The sequence below is a fragment of the Piliocolobus tephrosceles genome, chromosome 2, assembly GCF_002776525.5.
Source record: "Piliocolobus tephrosceles isolate RC106 chromosome 2, ASM277652v3, whole genome shotgun sequence".
Taxonomy (NCBI): domain Eukaryota; kingdom Metazoa; phylum Chordata; class Mammalia; order Primates; family Cercopithecidae; genus Piliocolobus; species Piliocolobus tephrosceles.
In genome coordinates, this window is record NC_045435.1 from 48,972,898 (window position 1) to 48,992,099 (window position 19,202).

At 39.2% G+C, this 19,202-nt stretch overlaps 2 protein-coding genes across 2 annotated transcripts in view; both read right to left on the minus strand.

Moving 5' to 3' along the window:
- Window positions 1-19,202, minus strand: part of SYN2 (synapsin II) — a 181,047-nt gene that overhangs the window by 65,691 nt on the left and 96,154 nt on the right. The window lies entirely within an intron of this gene.
- LOC111546914 (actin-related protein 2/3 complex subunit 3-like) lies at window positions 3,367-4,218 on the minus strand. Its single transcript, XM_023218416.1, is given in 2 exon segments — window positions 3,367-3,968; window positions 3,971-4,218. Coding segments are annotated over 2 exon segments (537 nt in total). The 5' UTR covers window positions 4,175-4,218; the 3' UTR covers window positions 3,367-3,635.

The window sequence follows — 19,202 nt, forward strand, 5'->3', positions numbered from 1 at the left end:
AGAAATGGACCTTAGATGCTATCCTCTCACAGGCAAAGAAACAGAGGCTTAAAGAGAGAAAGTTGACCAAGATCACACGGTGGGAAAGCTGATGTCTTCTCAATCATGTCCTTTCTGTTAGACCAAGGTTAGCCCAGAGTATAAGCTCATGCCTTAATAGAGAAGAATAAAGATAGATAGTGCTGTTCTTGCTCTTTTCTCATGAATTTGTCCATCCTTTCAGCCACCTCTAATGATCCATTGAAATACACTTCACATTCAAAAGCTCTAAAAAGTAGTTTTAAAAACCAACTCAGACTGGTTAGCCTGAAAACCTAGTTCATTTTTACCCCTAGTGTTTGGATACATTCCTTGGAAAAGATGTCCATTATGTAGTGCTGTTGTAATGAAATATATTCTATAAACCTTTCAATATAGTGTAATTCTAATTAATTTACTCATGCAACAAAGATTAGAGTAGGCACCTATTATTTGTTCACCTATATGAAAGGCACTTGGTAGGGGGGAGGGGAAGGAAAGACTTTACCCTGCTTTAAAACAAAGAAGAATAAAAATAAATTAGTGTTGGACAAAAGTACCGTACATTGTTACCTAAAGTACAGGCGCCAAAATTATAATTGCAATAAAATGAATATCAACTAATATCTATTAAGCACTAGTACCTGTGCTAACCACTTTATACACCTTACGAATTAATCCTCATAATCAGTTATATAAGGTAGATAGCATTATCTCCCAAATTTACAGATAACTAAGGCACAAAGAGATTAAGTAACTTGTTCAAGGTCATACAACTACTGAGTGGCAGATTCAGGATTTGAAACTAGGCAAACTGACTCCAGAGCAGATCTTATTAACCACTTCATACTACACCTAAAATATGGCATTATTCAAAAATTTGTGTACATTAGGAATTTATCTGAATTGTTTTTTCCTCATTTGGGAGGGGATTTACCCACATGACTTCTAATATTTTCAGGCTCTGACAGTGTAGAAATTAAACAGTAGGATTTCAATATGTGATGTGGAAAGGGTGTTTCAACTGACTTTAACAAAGGTAGTGCAGCATGAAAGTGAAATTCACAAATCATTGCCAAATGGTGTTGCAGTTACTATATAATACAGAATATACATACGGCAGAGAGGAAGTGACAGGGCAACACGGATAAGATAGGATAAAGCCAGTTCCTTGCTCTTGGTTTGTCAAGGGCCAGGAGAGGGACTTTTGCACATCTATGAAGCAAATAATTTGGAATTTGGGGAATGATGAAGCAGAAACCTTGACAGTGCTTTCTAGAAGCAAGATTTCTACTTGAATATTGTTTCCCCAGTTTCCAGATTCTGTGCTTTAGAGAGTTTCCTAAAATACAGCTAAAATCTTGAGGCCAAGAGTAGCTTTCCCCTTATGTGTAAACAAGTTTGGTATATGACTATCTTCACTTGAGTGACTTAAAGACTCTAGTCTGTCTCTATCATTCATGTGCAGGAAACTTAAAAGGAGATCATCATATCCCACCTCATACCCCAATGCAAAAATCTCCTCTGTAATGTTTATAACAAGGGGATATCAGAGAAATTTCTCAGTTTTTTGTATGTGTGTTTTGTGGGGTTTTTTTAGACAATTGACTTTTTCAAACTGGGCTGATATTTGCCATTTTGAAGCTTGCTGTTTGATTCTGGCTCTGTCCACATAAAACTGGTCTGCTTCTTTCTTGTCCATGTCCATCCTGTCTGCGACAGTGAACAGGGCCCCTTGAGACCACTTCTTTAGGCTACACTACCCCTATTCTCTCAAACATTCCTCCTATGATAAGGTTTTCAGTTTCAGCATGATGGCTCCTCTTTGAAAATGCTCTGCTTATGTTCTTAGTGCATGATAATTAAAACTTAATGAAATTCTTCCAGATGGTCAGATCAGACCTGAATAAAGCAGCAAGTATTGGAAGTTGGACAACTCTGAGATTTTATTCAGTGTAGCTTTCTCTTGACAAACTACCACTTAGGGAAAACAGAATCTTGGAGAAATGCAAGTCTGTTTATTTCTTCAAAGTTATAAATTTTAATCAGACCCAGCAGTATTAAATTTGTTCCATCACTTTATATTATGCCTTACTGTGGAACAAATAAACTTAGAATCCTCAGCAGCTGGCTGGGCGTGGTGGCTTACGCCTGTAGTCTCAGCACTTCGGGAGGCTAAGGTAGGCGGATCACGAGGTCAGGAGCTCGAGACTACCCTGGCCAACATGGTGAAAAAGATACAAAAAATTAGCCAAGCATGGTGGCACATGCCTGTAATCCCAACTACTTGGGAGGCAGGAGAGTCACTTGAACCCGGGAGGCAGAGGTTGCAGTGAGCCAAGATCGTGCTGCTACACTCCAGCCAGGGCTGACAGGGTGAGACTCCATCTCGAAAAGAAAAAAAAATCTTCAGCAGCTGTATACATTACTCCAAACTTAAGTTCATTATTTGTCATACAGCGATATTTAAAGAATATAACAAACACTTGTTTATTTGCTACTTGATCTTAATTTTTTTCTATATTAATATACACAGTTGAAATCGCTTGCATATTCCTCCCCAATCCTATTCCTCTATATCCCTTCTCTAGGGATAACTATTCTTAATTAACATTCTTTGTTTCTGTATGTGTTTTTATATAGTTTTACTACATGTGTATATATCCATAGACTGAATATAGTACTGTTTTGCTTGTTTGGGGTTTAATATAAGTGATGCTATTTTATATCTATCTGCCTACGACCTGCATTTTTCCCACTCAGTGTTATATTTCTGACATGTATTCATGGTAATATACAAAACCCTGGCCTATTTATTTTTATTCTTTGAATACATCACAATTTATCTGTTATAATGAACATTTAGTTTACTCTGAAATTTCTTATTGCAAATAATGCTGAGTTCATCTTTCTTGTACAGGGGTCCCTTGCACAAGTCATTTCCCTTTAATTATCTAGCAATTACACATTTTATTTCTATTCTTTTTGTGGTTAGCCTTAATTTCTTTTTTAAAAAAGTACATATTTTACTTACCTAAATATAACTTTAATCAGTAGCTCTACTCTCCTCCCTAGTTTTAGTATACTTTAGGACTGGTCATTCCCCTTCTCTCTTTACTCTCCTCCTATGTGACATATTATTAGGCAATGTTTTAATTTCACCTCATTTTTATATGCCCTGAATTAGTCATTGTTTTTATCACTTTGTACAGTCAAGTTTTTTTTCTATTTTTGTTTTGTTTTGCTTTAGATTTACCCACGTTTACGAATATTTTTTGCTCAATTTTGATTTTTTCACGTCACTACTTCCTTTTGGATTCAATTTCCTGCTTCCTGAAGAATATCTACTTTTTTTTTTTTTACATGGAATGTTAGAAATTTATTTATTATGACTTATTCTTATTAAGCGCCAGCTTAATGCTGCAGAAAACTTCAAATCACCCTTGATAACCCACTTTCTTGTCTCCCACCCTAATTACTGATCAAGAGTTTTTCAAGTAAAGACATGCTCTTCTCTCTTCTGTATAAAACTTTACGAAGTAAAGGCAAAAGATTGTGTACATCTCGCTGGAAAATGCTGCCCAGGGCTCTGGAGACGGTGGCTGCCCGGGTTCCCTTCACTGTCCAGGTCCTGAAAGACTCTTGTTCATGAACTGTCTCTTCACAAAGCAAGTCCACCACTTGCTAGGTTTATCATTCTGAGGGTCGAAAACTTTCTCACAAAGTCTCAGTCCAGTCTCTTGCCTTAGCTGTTGTAAATAGGCTCTCATCACTTCATCTTCCTGTTTGTTTGCAGGTTTGGCATAAATTGCGTTAAGTGGAAAACCAGGCTCTCCAGGAATGGGAAAATTAGTGATTCCCAATGTATACATTTCTTTCTCACCTTGGCTTTTGGAATTGCACTTTTGGAGTTTCTTCAGACATTCAGAAATGTAGAGAGTTATATATATATCAAGGTCCTATCAGCTTCATTCTTAATTTCATAGTTTTTGAAGAAGACATTGGCCTTGAAGTAATAGATGGCTTCATCCACAATATCTGTATCTTTTGTCTCTCTGGGTGCAGGTCCTTTGAATTGACTTCTGATAGGTAAGAGTGCCATGTTTCCGATGAGTTTGGTGTCAGGATCCATGAGAGAAGAGTGGTAAGCCGGCATCTTGGCAGCGCCCGGGTTCCAACCCAGAGGAGCAGAATCCAGGTAGAGCCAGAATATCTACTTTTTGTAGTCCTTTCAGAAGCGATCTTTGAGATGTAAACTTGACGCCTTTTTTTCTTTTTTTCTTTGAGACAGGGTCTTGCTCTGTCTCCCGGGCTGGAGTGTGATCATGGCTCACTGTAGCCTCAACCTCCCGGGCTCAAGTGATCCTCCCACCTTAGCCTACTGAGTAGCTGGGACTACAGGCACACACCATCACACCAGGCTAATTTTTCGTATTTTTCACAGAGATGGGGTTTTGCCATGTTGCCCATGCTGGTCTTGAACTCATGAGATCAAGATCCATTTGCCTTGACCTCCCAAAGTACTGAAATTACAGGCGTCAAACTCCTGAGCTCAAGCTATCCACTCGCCTTGAACTCCCAAAGTGCTAGTATTACAGGCATGAGCCACTGTGCCCAGCCTAAACTTGTCTATAACTGTCTCCATCTTATCCTCGTGTGTGTGTGTGTGTGTGTGTGCGTGTGTATCTTCAGACACAGGGTCTCACTACATTGCCTAGGTTGGCCTTGAACTCCCAAGCTCAAGTGATCTTCTTGCCACACCCTCTCAAGTGGCTAGGACTACAGTTGCAAGCCACCGTATCCAGCTTTACTGTCACTCTTGAATAAAGGCTTAACTAAGTAGAAAATTCTAGATTGTTTTGTTCTTTCCTCTCAGCTTTTGAGGACAATATTCCTTTGTCTATTTTGCCTGCTCTCAGTCCAGCTGTGATTCCTTGTAGGATATCTCTTTTATCTTTGGATGCTCTTAAGACCTACTTTTTGTCTTTGATGCTCTGCAACTTCACTACGACATGTCTAGATCTGGCTTTATTTTTTGGAACTTTGATGTGCTTCCCAATTGATGTCTTTTATTAAGTTTGGAAAAACTTCAACCATTACCTCCGTATATTATCTCTTTTCCATCCTCTCTATTCCCTCCTTCTATAAATATTACTAGACATATATTGAATCTTCTCATTGTATCTTCCATGTCTCTTAACCTTGCTTGCATGTTCTTCTCTCTGTCTCTCTGAGAAGCATCATGGATAATTTCAGCTTTACCTTCCAGTTCACTGGCTTTCTCTTTGGCAATGTCTAATCTACTGTTTATATGGCTATTGGCAATGACTTTATTTTTTATTTCTAGAAATTCTATTTGTCATATCTGCCTTATTTTGTTCACAGTATCTTGGTCTTTCTTCATTTTTTAAAGTCTTTCTTGTTCTTAACAATTTTAAATATATTAATTTTACAGTAAAGATCTTTTTACCATTTTAGATTTAGATTTTTTAACATCTTAAGAAGATTTATGTTTTCTTCTGATAAGCACGCCAAGGTATCAACGGCTGGGCATAATTTTATATTAACTAACTTATGGGGCCTCAGATTACCCATGCAGTATAAGTCCAAGTGAAGACAGGTCTGTGATTATGAATTCTCAAAGGCAGCATTTTTTTCTGTCCAGCACATAGGCTGAGATGGACAACTTTCTTGTTGTCCTCCATGTACAGATGAGATTTTTTTCCTATCTGCCACTTTACTGAGGGTCCCAGCCTCACTTGTGGGTCTCAGCTTTAACTCTATCTTGTGAAGACTCAAATTATCATCTCCTTTTGCTGTGTTGGTATTACAATCCAAGCCCCAACATTACCAAGACAGATATCCCAAGAGACCTGACACAACATCTTATAGGCTTACTACTCAGTCTGTTTTTATTTTCAGCCTCCAGAGATTCTCTTAATTCTTGAAAATTCAATGTATTTCAAAGAATGTTGTTATTTTTTTGTTCAGAGTTGAGGATTTTAAGGTTATTGAGTTCAAATTATTGCTGGGAAAAAAAGAAAATTGTTCTCTTTTTTCTGAGCTTTAGACAAGAAATTCAAAAGCATACTTCAATTCAGCAAATGTTTACTGGTCAACTACTGTGATGATTAAATTTTATGTGCAAACTTGGCTAGGCTATGGTACCCAGTTGTTTGGTCAAACATTCATCTAGATGTTGCTATGAAGATACTGTGTAGATGTGATAACATCTATAATCAGTTGACTTTAAATGAAGGAGGTTACCCTAGAAAATGTATGTGGGTCTTGGCTAATCAGTTTAAGGCCTGAAGAGTAAAAACTGAGGTTTTGCAGAGAAGAAGGAATTCTGCCTCAAGACTATAACACAGAAACCCAGCCTGCTGCCCTGTCTTACAGATTTCAGACTCAAGTCTGCAGTATCAGCTCTTTCCCAAGCTTCCAGCCTCTAGCCTGCCCTACAGATTTTAGACCTGCCAGCCCCCACAATCATCTGAGCCAATTCTTTAAAATAAGTCTCTATTTTTCTATCTCTTTCTCCTCCCTCCCTCCCTTCCTTCTTTCCTTCCTCCCTTCCTTTCTCCTTCCCTGCCTTTTTCCTTCCTTTCTTTTCTCCTTCCCTTCCCTTCCTTTCTTTCCTCCTATCCTGCTTACCTCCCTTCCTTCCTTTTCTTTCTTTCCCTCCTATTGTTTCTGTTTCACTGGAGAACACTGACTGATACATTTACTATGAATAAGGCCTTACGTACAGCAAAAAAACCAAAACAAAAAACAAGTAAAGAGCAATCGCTTTCCCTGTCCTCACAGAGTCTGTAGTCTAGTGGTAGACAAATAACTATAAAAAATGCAGAAATAACTCAAAACATTACAATAGCATAACAATTATTTACCCATTCATTCCACAAATATTTATTAAACATCCACTATAAGTGAGATGCTGCTAGATGCTAGAACTAGGAAGAGGCATAGATGCTCTAGGAATGCTGTAAGTATGAGACTCGGCTACAAACAGATAAAATATAATGTGTAAGCAGAAAGAGACAGGTATACTCTAGGATGAGAAGAACCTAACCCAGGTTGGAGGGGTCAGAGAAGACATCTTAAAAGAAGTGATGCCTGAGCTTATCCTAAATTTAAGTAGGAGCTAGCCAGGCAAAAATGAAGTAAAAGTTAGGGGAGGGAATTCTGGGCAAATAGCATAAGCAAAGGCATGATAGTGAGAAACACTTATAGTATGTGCAAAGTTACTGTACCTAAAATATGAGGCAAGGAATGATGGCTGATGAGACTAAAAAGTTATGATACTACAACAGAGGATGATTGCGCAAGGTTGGAAATTCAGAAAGGTTTCTTGAAGAAGATGTCATTTAAGCTTGATCTGGAAAGATAAATAATATTTTAATAGGTGAAGATGAGAAGGAAGGGGGAGAAAACATAGCATTCTGGGAGAAAATATAGGACACATGAAGGAGACACTGGGAAATAAAATGCAGAGGTAGGTCATGGCCAGACCACAAAGAGCTCTGAATGACTGATGATTCCTAGGATAGAGGTTGAGATGTATTCCCTCAGGTAGTGGCTAGAGGCCTGTGAAAAACAGAAGCTAATGAGGAAATTGCGGTTATAAACAACTACCACCTCCAAGGGCTTGGAAGGCCCCAAAATCACACCTGGCCATGGCATTTGGCTTCCTCTGAAAGACACAGCCAGACTGGCTAAGGGACAGGAAACATCTGTGCCACCATGACCTGCCTGAATCCGCTCTCTCCCTATCCTTCTTGGCACCACAAAAACTGGGAACAGAACAAAGGCTAAGACAAGCCCCAGCCTGGGTCCTAGAGAAAAACAATAAAAAGAGGGGGCCAACCTGACTTACTAGCGGGGAAGGAGAGGTGGACTCTGTCAGATCTCATCAAGGGCAATAAAATAAAGACTCATTGTTACTGTTTCCTCCCCTTGGGAAATAAAGCTCTAAAAGAAAATTGTGGTTAAAAAAGCACTGACCTGGAAAGGAAACCTGGGTTCTAGTCCAGATCCTGTCACTAGCTTGCTGTGTGAATTAAGCAAGGTGTTTAGCTTCTCTAGGTCTCTGTTTCCCCCATTTGTGTTGTCGGGGATTTGAACTAGACTGGTGGTTCTTAAACCATGTTCTATGGAGCCCTGGTATCTCTGGGAACCTCCAACCTTGTTTCAACCAAAGAAGCTCCATTTTTTTGAAACCAGCTTTATATACAGGGTTCTGCCTAAATCCTTGTTAGAAAAAAAAATTCGGATGTTTTTTATTTTTTTACTTTTTATTTTTTATTTTTTTTATTATACTTTAAGTTCTAGGGTACACGTGCATAATGTGCAGGTTTGTTACATATGTATATATGTGCCATGTTGGTGTGCTGCACCCATCAACTCGTCAGCACCCATCAATTCATCATTTATATCAGGTATAACTCCCCAATCAAAAAAATGCTCATCATCACTCGCCATCAGAGAAATGCAAATCAAAACCACAATGAGATACCATCTCACACCAGTTAGAATGGCAATCATTAAAAAATCAGGAAACAACAGGTGTTGGAGAGGATGTGGAGAAATAGGAACACTTTTACACTGTTGGTGGGATTGTAAACTAGTTCAACCATTATGGAAAACAGTGTGGCAATTCCTCAAGGATCTAGAACTAGATGTACCATATGACCCAGCCATCCCACTACTGGGTATATACCCAAAGGATTATAAATTATGCTACTACAAAGACACATGCACACGTATGTTTATTGCGGCACTATTCACAATAGCAAAGACTTGGAATCAACCCAAATGTCCATCAGTGACAGACTGGATTAAGAAAATGTGGCACATATACACCACGGAATACTATGCAGCCATAAAAAAGGATGAGTTCATGTCCTTTGTAGGGACATGGATGCAGCTGGAAACCATCATTCTTAGCAAACTATCACAAGAAGAGAAAACCAAACACCGCATGTTCTCACTCATAGGTGGGAACTGAACAATGAGCTCACTTGGACTCGGGAAGGGGAACATCACACAATGGGGCCTATCATGGGGAGGGGGGAGGGGGGAGGGATCGGATGTTTTTTAAACTGTGAAAACCTTCAGACTTGAGTCTCTAAGATACTTTCTAACTTCAGTGGTCTATGATTTTGTGGTTTCGTAAGTTGCTATTGAAAGCTTCCACCTTGAGATCATTGGGGTTGACACTGCATAAAAAACTCAAGATGAAGGGAAGGTCCAGATAGAGACAGCAAAGGCAGGTATGAAAGAGAAAGGAGGTAATGAACCCGGGAAAGACATCAGGAATCAAGAAATAGGCAGCTAAGGAGCAAGGCTTCCAAATAGATCCCAAAGGCTTTCCTGACATAGGTAAAATAAGACAACCTGAAAGATGACTGAAAGAAAGGGCTTCTGGAAAGAATTATGGAATATGGCTACATGTTTTCTTGTAAATAATTAAAACCACAAATAACAAAAGTTGCCTGTATGTGCCAAACCATAGCACTGATGCAAAAACTGTTATTAGAGAGTAAAGAGAGAAAAATAGCTGTCAAGGGGGAAAAAAGAGCTGGCAAGGTATCCAGGAGCAGCTTATTTCTTTGTTCACGTATTAAAAATTCAGCAAATTTCTACCAGGGGCCAAAAGCTGTGTTAGGTTGCTACGACTGCAGGAATGAATAAAACACTATCTTTGTCCTTAGGGAGCACAAAATTTAGCAGAAGAGGCAGACACATAAATAAAGTGAGCCGGGGAAGCTCAGTTCAAAAGACTTGCATGTTCACAGGGAAGGAAAGGCATAGTTTAGGCAGCACTAGCTGATTTCAAATAGTGGCCAGAGGAGTTGGTTTGTTGTTGTTGTTGTTGTTGTTGTTGTTGTTGTTTTAACCTAACCAAGGAAGGATAGCTGACACTTAGGCAGAAAAGAAGCCTGCTTCTCTAGGGACCAAAGAAAAAGAAGACAGGCAGATCTATTAAAATAATATAGTGAGGACAGCAATGAAGGTTAGAAAGTCAGAACTGAAAAGCAGGAAAAATGGAGCTTGTGAAAGGCTGGGCTTTCCAATACTGTGGCATCAGCCACAAGTACAAATGAGATGTGAGATGTAAGGGGAAACACATGCTCAATTTCAAAGATTTGGTATGAAAAAAGAATGTAAAACATTTCATTAACAATTTGTTTTATATTGATTACATGTTGAAATGAGAATATTATGGATACAGTGTGTTAAATAAAGTACATTATTAATTTTATCTCTATCCTTTCACTTTTTTTTTTTTTTTTGCTGTGGCTACTACAAAACTTAAAATTTCACATTTGCAATTTGCATTATATTTTTATCAGATAGTACTGTGTTAAACTTTTGCCAAGCCCAATAAATAAGGTGATGGTATAATGCTATAACGAATATCCTTAAGATAAAATATGGACCCCTAAACTTCCTCATACTCTACCAAAATACAACTTATATGGGGTCAACAGCATTCTGGGCTACTTCACAGTCCTGCGGCAGACAAAGTCTATGAAGGAGGAAGAAAAAGAAAAGTTATTCTACTTTGTGCTTAAACTATAAATAGCTGTTTCACCACAAAACAGGGTACTTTCAGCAAGCTTTTCCATCTCTCTGGGCCTGTTTCCTCATCTGTAAAATGGAACAAGACTCCTTTCCACACATGTTCATAATTTATTCATTCATTCACGTATTTTTAGAGACAGGGTCTCGTGATGTTACCCAGGCTGGTTTCAAACTCTGGACTCTAGCAACCCTCCTGCCTCAGCCTCTCGAAGTGCTGGCATTATAGGCATAAGTCACCACACCAAGCCTATATTTGTATTTTAATTTGCATTTCTCAAAGTTTCTCATATATTATCTCAATTGAGTCTCACTTCAGCCCTGAAAGTTAGGCAGGGTCAAAATGATTATCCCCATTTTATAGGTGAGTAAACTAAGCCAAAAGAGGTACATTTGCTCATGAACATAAAACTCAGACTTTGAACCTGGATCTTCTAACTAAAAGGTCACCGCTGTTTCTATTGTCATGCTACCTCGCACTGCACAAACATCACTCATCTTGCTTTTTAGTTTTTTACTGTATATATTCCATCACCCTAACCTCACTAAATTCTATGAGTGCAACATGCCTATCACATGCATCTCTGTAATTGCTAACACCCTCCATGCAGTAAGAACTCAGACTCAAGACTAAGTGAAGTGTGGCAGAGAGGACGAAGATAGGAAGATATGGGAATCTCTGTTTCCAAATTTGCTCCAGGAAGGCTGACTCCTGTCTATGGGGAAGATGCCACTAACTTCAGGGCAGTAAGCTCTATCCTTTCCCAGAAGGGCAGAAGCAGAAAACAGACACAGAGGAGAAGATTTAAAACTTGACAATTCTAACTGCAACCCCAAGGCAGAATTTTTCACAGGTTATGTAACAGATTCTGGCACTTCCCAATTATATCATCCAGAATGCTGTTGGTTCCATTTCCTGATGTTATTTGGGAGGGGGAGTTGGGATAGAGCTAGTTCTCTGTCTCCTGGTTCCCCTGTAAACAATGAATGATGAGATCTTACACAGGCACAAAATTCAGAGCAATATATCTGAAGTAATTTCCAGCACTTGATTTAAAGAACAGATTTAAACAAGATAGGATATTTCTTCTCCTAAGGATTGTACACTGGTAAGGTACAACTAGGGACTAAATCTGTCTATCTCAACATTGAATCCCCAGTACCTAAGAAAGCTGTCACTCAAAACATACATGCTGAATGATTCAGTAGTCATCACTGGAAGAAAGTGCCTTGTAGTGTTCTCTAAGAATAACAACTGGATCTAGTTATCCTATATTTAAGCTCATGTGAACAAGGAGAGATCACAGTGATGGTACATCTTAAGTGAGTCTTTTTATAAATCCATGAAGGTGGGGAAAAGGACATGAGGTTGTAACCAACTGCACTGATTTTATGTAACTTCCACCCAACATACCTATAGAAAATTCTTGGGTAATATTGACACTGCAATGACCTTTGTTTCTTCCTGAGGTTAGACTCCACTCAAGAATGCCCTAGATGGGCTGGGTGTGGTGGTTAATGCCTATAATCTCCACACTTTGAGAGACTAAGGCAGGAAGATTGCTTAAGCCGAGGAGTTCGAGACCAGCCTGGGCAACATAGTGAGACCCTGTCTCTAAAAAAAAAAAAAAAAAAAAAAATTAGCTGGGCATGCTGCGTGTGCCTGTAGTTCCACCTACTCGTGATGCTGAGGCAGGCGGATCACTTCAGCCCAGGAGGGTAAGGCTCCAGGAGCCATGCTCTTGACACTATACTTTAGCTTACGCAACAGAATGGAGACCCTGTCTCAAAAAATATATATTTATAAATACATAAAGTATGCCCTAGATTTTAGAGCTCACAGCCACATCTGTAATCAACAAGGGGGAACCCTCTCTAAAACGTGATAAATGCCTCTGAGAATCTTTACCGTAGAGAAGGAGACTGTTTAATGCCTCTTCCCCTCTTCTCCACAAAACATGTAAAGCTCACTTTGGATCCCATCTCATATGACTACAAAAGAATTGTGAAAATGACAACTACTGAAGTCAAACCTAAGACAGTGGATATTCTGGCCACTCTGAGGATATAGCTCTCTAGCCAAAAGTTCGTTTGCCACCAGATCATTGACCAATCACAAAACTAAGGTGAGAACATGGTCACTGTTGTTTCAGGTCATCTTTCTCTCTGCTTTCCGGGCAACCTTTTCCCTTTTCTTTCTTCCAGCTAAGTCCCTATTATCTTCCCCTCTTCTTCCAACCTTTCTCTGATGATCGTGCTCCCCAATTCCATGTTGGCAGTCTGAAATACAGCATCCTTACAAAAATCCCTAGTTTCAAGTCCAGAAATCTGATTAAAGAGTTTTTCATTTCCTTTGCAGGAGTTCAGAAAGGTCCATAATTTTTGTTGTCTGCAGGCTATGGGTTCATTATTGCCAGACTTTGATTTATCTAGGCCACCTCCCCTAAAAGAGCTGACATTAGCCCCATGAATCAGCTAATAAGCGGTGCCTATCTTTTCTGGGCTATCATTAACCCTCTAATCCTGACTCAATGACTCATTCAGGGCTCTGACAGTCTTGACTGGAGAAACGCCTAGTTAAAAGGACAGGCACTCACCTAAAAGCGAAGCAACAATATCAATGCAATTAATTTTTAAAAACCTTATTGAAAACCTATTATATGCTAGGAGATGCTGTACTAGGAGATGGGTGTACAGAGATGAGCAATTCCAGACCCTGCTGTGAGGAAGCCAACAATTCATCAGAAGTTCACAGAATGCTTACTAGATGCTACATACTGTACTGAATGCTAGGGGAAAATATAGTTATATTCTGGGGAGCAAGACAACACTCCTAAAACATAATCTTTTACCCTAATGTAAATTTAGGGAGGCAGGAAACAAAGACCATCAGCCAGAACCCTTTGGGATTTAAGTTCCTACGTAAATTGGAATTCTGGGTCCCCTGCACACCTTTTCTAGGGAACTGGTTTAAGAAGGACCCTATAATAGCTTATTAAAAATACAGAATGATTAAAAGTTTAAAGGGGAATCCTGAATCCTAGAAGGTTTCATCTGATATATGGCATAAAAATTCATCTTTCATAGCCAACTTTCTTGGTGCTTTTTTGTAGGTAAAGTAGAAGATAAGAGGGTTGAAACTGTTCTTATGCACCACTGAAAACCGGCTGTGGACTCCCTTCCCTCGAAAGTTGATTTTACTTACAGAGCTAGATTCTAAAGTAGGTAGTTGTCCATGCAGCAGAATTTGAGTGATGAAATATATCCTTGCTTTCTGAAACTCCACCATACATTCCTTTAGGTTCTAAAGAGCAGTAGTATGATAAACTAGAATAAGGTGCTCTGGATCCAAACTCTGTTTCTACCATTTATCAATTATTTGACCGTGGACGAGTCACTTACCTGACTGAGTCTACTCTAGAATACAAGTTTCCGGATTCTCAATTGAGTTTTCTTTCCGCAAAAATGCCTTTGTTCAGATGAAAATTAGATCGTTCTTTAGAATGACAAAGGTGAAGTCATTTCAGGGTAATAAGACATTTATCTAACAGAAACAGCAACTGGGGATAACATTGGGGATGGAAAGGCAAGTTTCTTAGGGGCATATTGTGGAGGAAAGATTCGGGGTGACAGAACAGAAAGTTACAGGCTAACAGACGAGTTGGGGTTAACAGAAAGCTTTTATGTTAGCTTGGAGCCTGGTGAGTGAACTCCTGCTACGTTCTCCTTGCCCAGCAATTGCCTTTAACCTATATTATGATTCTCTTCTGAAGCTGTGGAGAAGGTGGGGAAGAGGGGATGCTCAAAGAAGAAATAGTACATTTCTAAACACTAAGTTTCTAAATTTGGTTTCCTTCTCCCTTCAATATTTTGTTAAGAAAAATTTCAAACATATGGTGAAGTTGAGAGTTGAAAGGATTTTACAGAGAACCCACCACCTAGATTCTACCATTAACATTATAACACTACACAAAAATTAACTCAAATGGGTCAAAGTCCAAAGGATAAAACTATAAAACTGTTAGAAGAAAACATAGACATAAATCTTCATGACCTTAGACGAAGCAAGGATTTTTAGGATTTTTAAGATATACACCAAAAGCACAAGTAACCAAAGAAAAAACAAATTGACTTTCATCAAGACTAAAACCTTTGTGTATCAAGGGACACTGCCAAAAAGATGAAAATAATTTATATAATGGGAGAAAATATTTGCAAATCATATATCTCATAAGAGTTTATTTACCCAGAATATATAAACAGCCCTTACAACTCAACAATAAAATACGACAGGATTAAAAATTGGGTAAAGGACTTGAATAGATATTTCTCCAAAGAACACATACAAATAGCCAAGAAGCACATAAAAAGATGCTCAACATCATTAGTCATTAAGGGAATGCAAATCAAAACCACAATGAGATATCACTTCATACCCACTAGGATAGCTACAATTTAAAAAAGGATGGACTGTTGTCTATTGCCAACAAGTGTTGGCAAGCTTGTGGAGAAATGGAAACTTTCATACATTCTTGGTGGGAATGTAAAATGGTGCAGCATTGTAGAGAACAGTCTGGTAGTTTCTCAGAAATAGAGTTATCATGATCCAACAATTCCATTCTGGGAACTGAAAACAGGTGTTCAAGTGAAAACCTGTACATGAATGTTCATAGCAACACTATTTACAATAGGGAAAAGGTGGAAATAGCCCAAAATGTCCATCAACTGATGAATGGATAAACATGAAATATTATTCAGCCATAAAGAGGAAAGAAGTACTGACACTACAACATGAATTATTAAATTATTAAACTTGAAAACATTATACTAAGTCAAAGAAATCAATCACACCATTGTGTGATTTCATTTTTATTAAATATTAGAATAAGTTAATCCATAAAACAGAAAGTAGATTAGTAGTTACCAGGGTTGAGGGAAAGGGAAATGAAGAATGGGCACAGGGTTTCCTTTTGGGGTGATGAGAAATTTCTGGATTAGATAGTGGTGAGGGTTATACAACACTGTGAATGCACTTAATGGCACCGAATTGTACATCTTAAAATGGTTAAAATGATGAATCTTATATTTTGTGAATTGTACCTCAATTTTTTAAATGGGGAGGGGTAAATATAGCTCATTTTCTTGAAGTGTAACTTTTACTCAGAGTTTTTTTCCCCTTCTTTTTTAAGGGCTTTTACATTAAATAATTACAAATATTATGGGAAAAATGTAAATCATATATATATATATATATATATATATATATTAGAATCAAAACATAAGACTTCAAAATATTTCAAGTGAAGGGCAGCAACTATTGGGTTACATATGTACACTCTTCTCCTTAAGAATACTTTGGTGGAAAAAAATACTGCATGAAGATATCGGTACACGAACTAGGATGCTGATGTGGACCACAGATATCCCTAGAGCACAGAACAGAGAAGAGAATGAAATGCTTCTTTAGGATGATAACAGACAGAGTAAGATCACCATCATGGAGCCTAGAACTTGCACAAAGCCCTCTGCACAAGAAAACTCTGTCACTCAAAAGAACAGGCACTAAATACCTTCTTGACAGTTCCTTCATTGATGTAAGGTCCAATTCAAGTCTTATCTACTCTTCAAAGCATTCCCTGGTCTTTACAGCCCATGATGATCATTCCTTTCTGGACTACCACAGAATTTACTACTTGTACCACAATTATATATCATAAGCTAACTGGATATGACTTAACTCTTAGGGTATTTTTTTTTAAGTGCACTTCAAGGTATCCATGGAAGCAGCTGAGGTATAGTATAATGAACTTTCACATGGAGGCAGAAGAAATAGGTTCATGCTTTAGTCTGCCATTCACTACTGATTTGCTATGACCTTGGTTGAATACTTTCTCCTCTTTTGGTTTTAGAGCCCTATACAGAAAAATCTGTATAATAATTAACAAGGTTTATAGGGGTCACTGTGATAACCTAAAGAGAATTATGTGCAATATTTTGCACACTGTCAAATACTACACAATGTGAGAGATTCTTAGTACTTTTATATTTTAATGGGTTAACAGAATTGTAACTCCACTGTAAAACTTTTGAAACCACACCCTATAACTGTGGAGGTCTTTGTCTTCCACAGCTATAAGCTGGTTTTGAGCACAGGATAGGCACCCCAAATAGGGAACCTAATCTAAGTGGCCCATGTCACAGTTCATTTGACAGGGGCAATTAAACAATGCTGAATTAAAAAATAAAATGAATTCATTGAATCTAACTGTGAAGTTGCCAGGAATGCCCTCAAAGAGAATAGCGCTGATCCAAGAAGTGGAACAATGGGGACAGTAGATAGTGAAACTGCAGCATGATATTTTACTTGTACACCGGTGCTTTGCTTTCAGATCCCAAGCAGAATGCTCTTCTAGACTCAGAGCGCTTCTGATAAGCCTCTCCTTAGGTTATACTACACTCATGTTTTTCAGCAATAAACATTGCTCCTCCTCTTAGCAGAGATTCTAGGAAAACAAACCATACCAATTCACTCAGGGGTCTCACCTCAGAGTTTCTGCCAATGTCCTAAGAAGTTTCTGAAAGTCGCCTTCCCAGAAGCCTGCTGGATAAAACAATGATGCCATGACCCAGATTCTATTTCATTTTATCAGACACCAGAATTCCTTCTCTCAGTCCCTTAATGCATGGGCATCCCAAAATAATACATCACGCTACACTAGCCAAGGATTCTCTCATTTGTCAACATGGAACAGTAGTCAATATCCCTAGCAATGAATGGCCCAAAGCAGTGAACTGATGAGCAAGGAGTTTGGATCTGGTTTTGTTAAAAAACAGCCTACTAACCAGAACCACTGGGTAAGCCAGTAGAGTGGGTAATATATTGGCACTAAAACTAAATTCAAAGCTTTTGAGTTAGAAGTCTCACTTAAGATAAAGAGGAAGGTCTAAAAAGGAAGATCTGCTAAAAGATGGAAACCACTTCCTCCAAACCATCGAATAGGAGAGTGCTTAGGAATTTCTAGTTCTTTAGGGTTGCCGAAGGACCTGAAAAGGATCTGAATAGGATGAGATGATGATAATCCTGATGATGAAAATAATAACAGCTACCTTTATTGAGGGTCAAAATGACAGATACCATGCTAAGTATATACCGACCACAACCCCATTAGGTAAGTGTATTAGTCCGTTTTCATACTGCTAATAAAGACATACCTGAGACTGGGTAATTTATACAGGAGAAAGGCATAATGGACTTACAGCTCCATGTGGCTGGGGAGGCCTCACAATCATGGCAGAAGGCAAGGAGGAACAAGTCATGTCTTACATGGATGATAGCAGCAAAGAGCTTGTGCAGGGAAACACCGTTTTAAAACCATCAGATCTCATGAGACTTATTTACTATCACGAGAACAGCACAGGAAAGATCTGCCCCCAGGATTCAATTACTTCCTACTGGGTCCCTCCCACAACACATGGGAATTCAAGATGAGATTGGGGTGGGGATACAGCCAAACCATACCATTCCACCCCTGGCTCCTCCCAAATCTCATGACCTCACATTTCAAAACCAATCATGCCTTCCCAACAGTCCCCTGAAGTCTTAACTCATTTCAGCATTAACTCAAAAGTCCAGTCCAAAGTCTCATCCAAGGCAAGGTAAGTCCCTTCTGCCTAGGAGCCTGTAAAATCAAAAGCAAGTTAGTTACTTCCCAGATACAATGGGGGTACAGGCACTGGGTAAATACAGTCTTTCCAAATGGGAGAAACTGGCCAAAACAAAGGGACTACAGGCCCCATGCAAGTCTGAAATACAGCAGGGTAGTCAGAGGTCTTCACAGCAGCTCCCCCAATCACAGACCCAGAGGCCTAGGAGGAAAAAATAGTTTCATGGGCCAGGCCAGAGTCCCTGTGCTGTGCAAGTACACAGAAGTCAACAATTGGGGTTTGGGAACCTCCGCCTAGATTTCAGAAGATGTATGGAAATACCTAGATGTCCAGGACAAAGTTTGCTGCAGGGGCAGGGCTCTCACGGAGAACCTCTGCTAGGGCAGTGCAGAAGGGAAATGTGGGATCAGAGCTCTCCCACAGAGTCCCTACTGGGGCATCACCTAGTGGAGCTGTGAGAAGAGGGCCACTGTCCTCCGACCCCGGAATGGCAGATCCACCAAAAGCTTGCACCATGTGCCCAGAAAAGCTTCACACACTCAATGCCAGCCAGTGAAAGCAGCCAGGAAGGAGGCTATACCCTGCAAAGCCACAGGTGCAGAGCTGCCCAAGACCATGGCAACCCACCTTTTGCCTCAGTGTGACCAGGATGTGAGACGTGGAGTCAAAGGATCATTTTGGAGTTTTAAGAGTAAGTGTTACAATTATTACCATTTTATTTTATTTTTTATAGACAGGGTCTCCCTCTGTTGCCCAGGATGGAATATAGTGGCGCAGTCACAGCTCACTGTACACTTGAACCCTGGGCTCAAGCAATCCTCTGGCTTCAGCCTCCCCAGAAGCTAGGACTACAGGCACACATCACTACACTCAGCTAATCTTTTAAATTTTTGTAGAGATGGGGTCTTGCTATGTTACCTAGGTTGGTCTCAAAC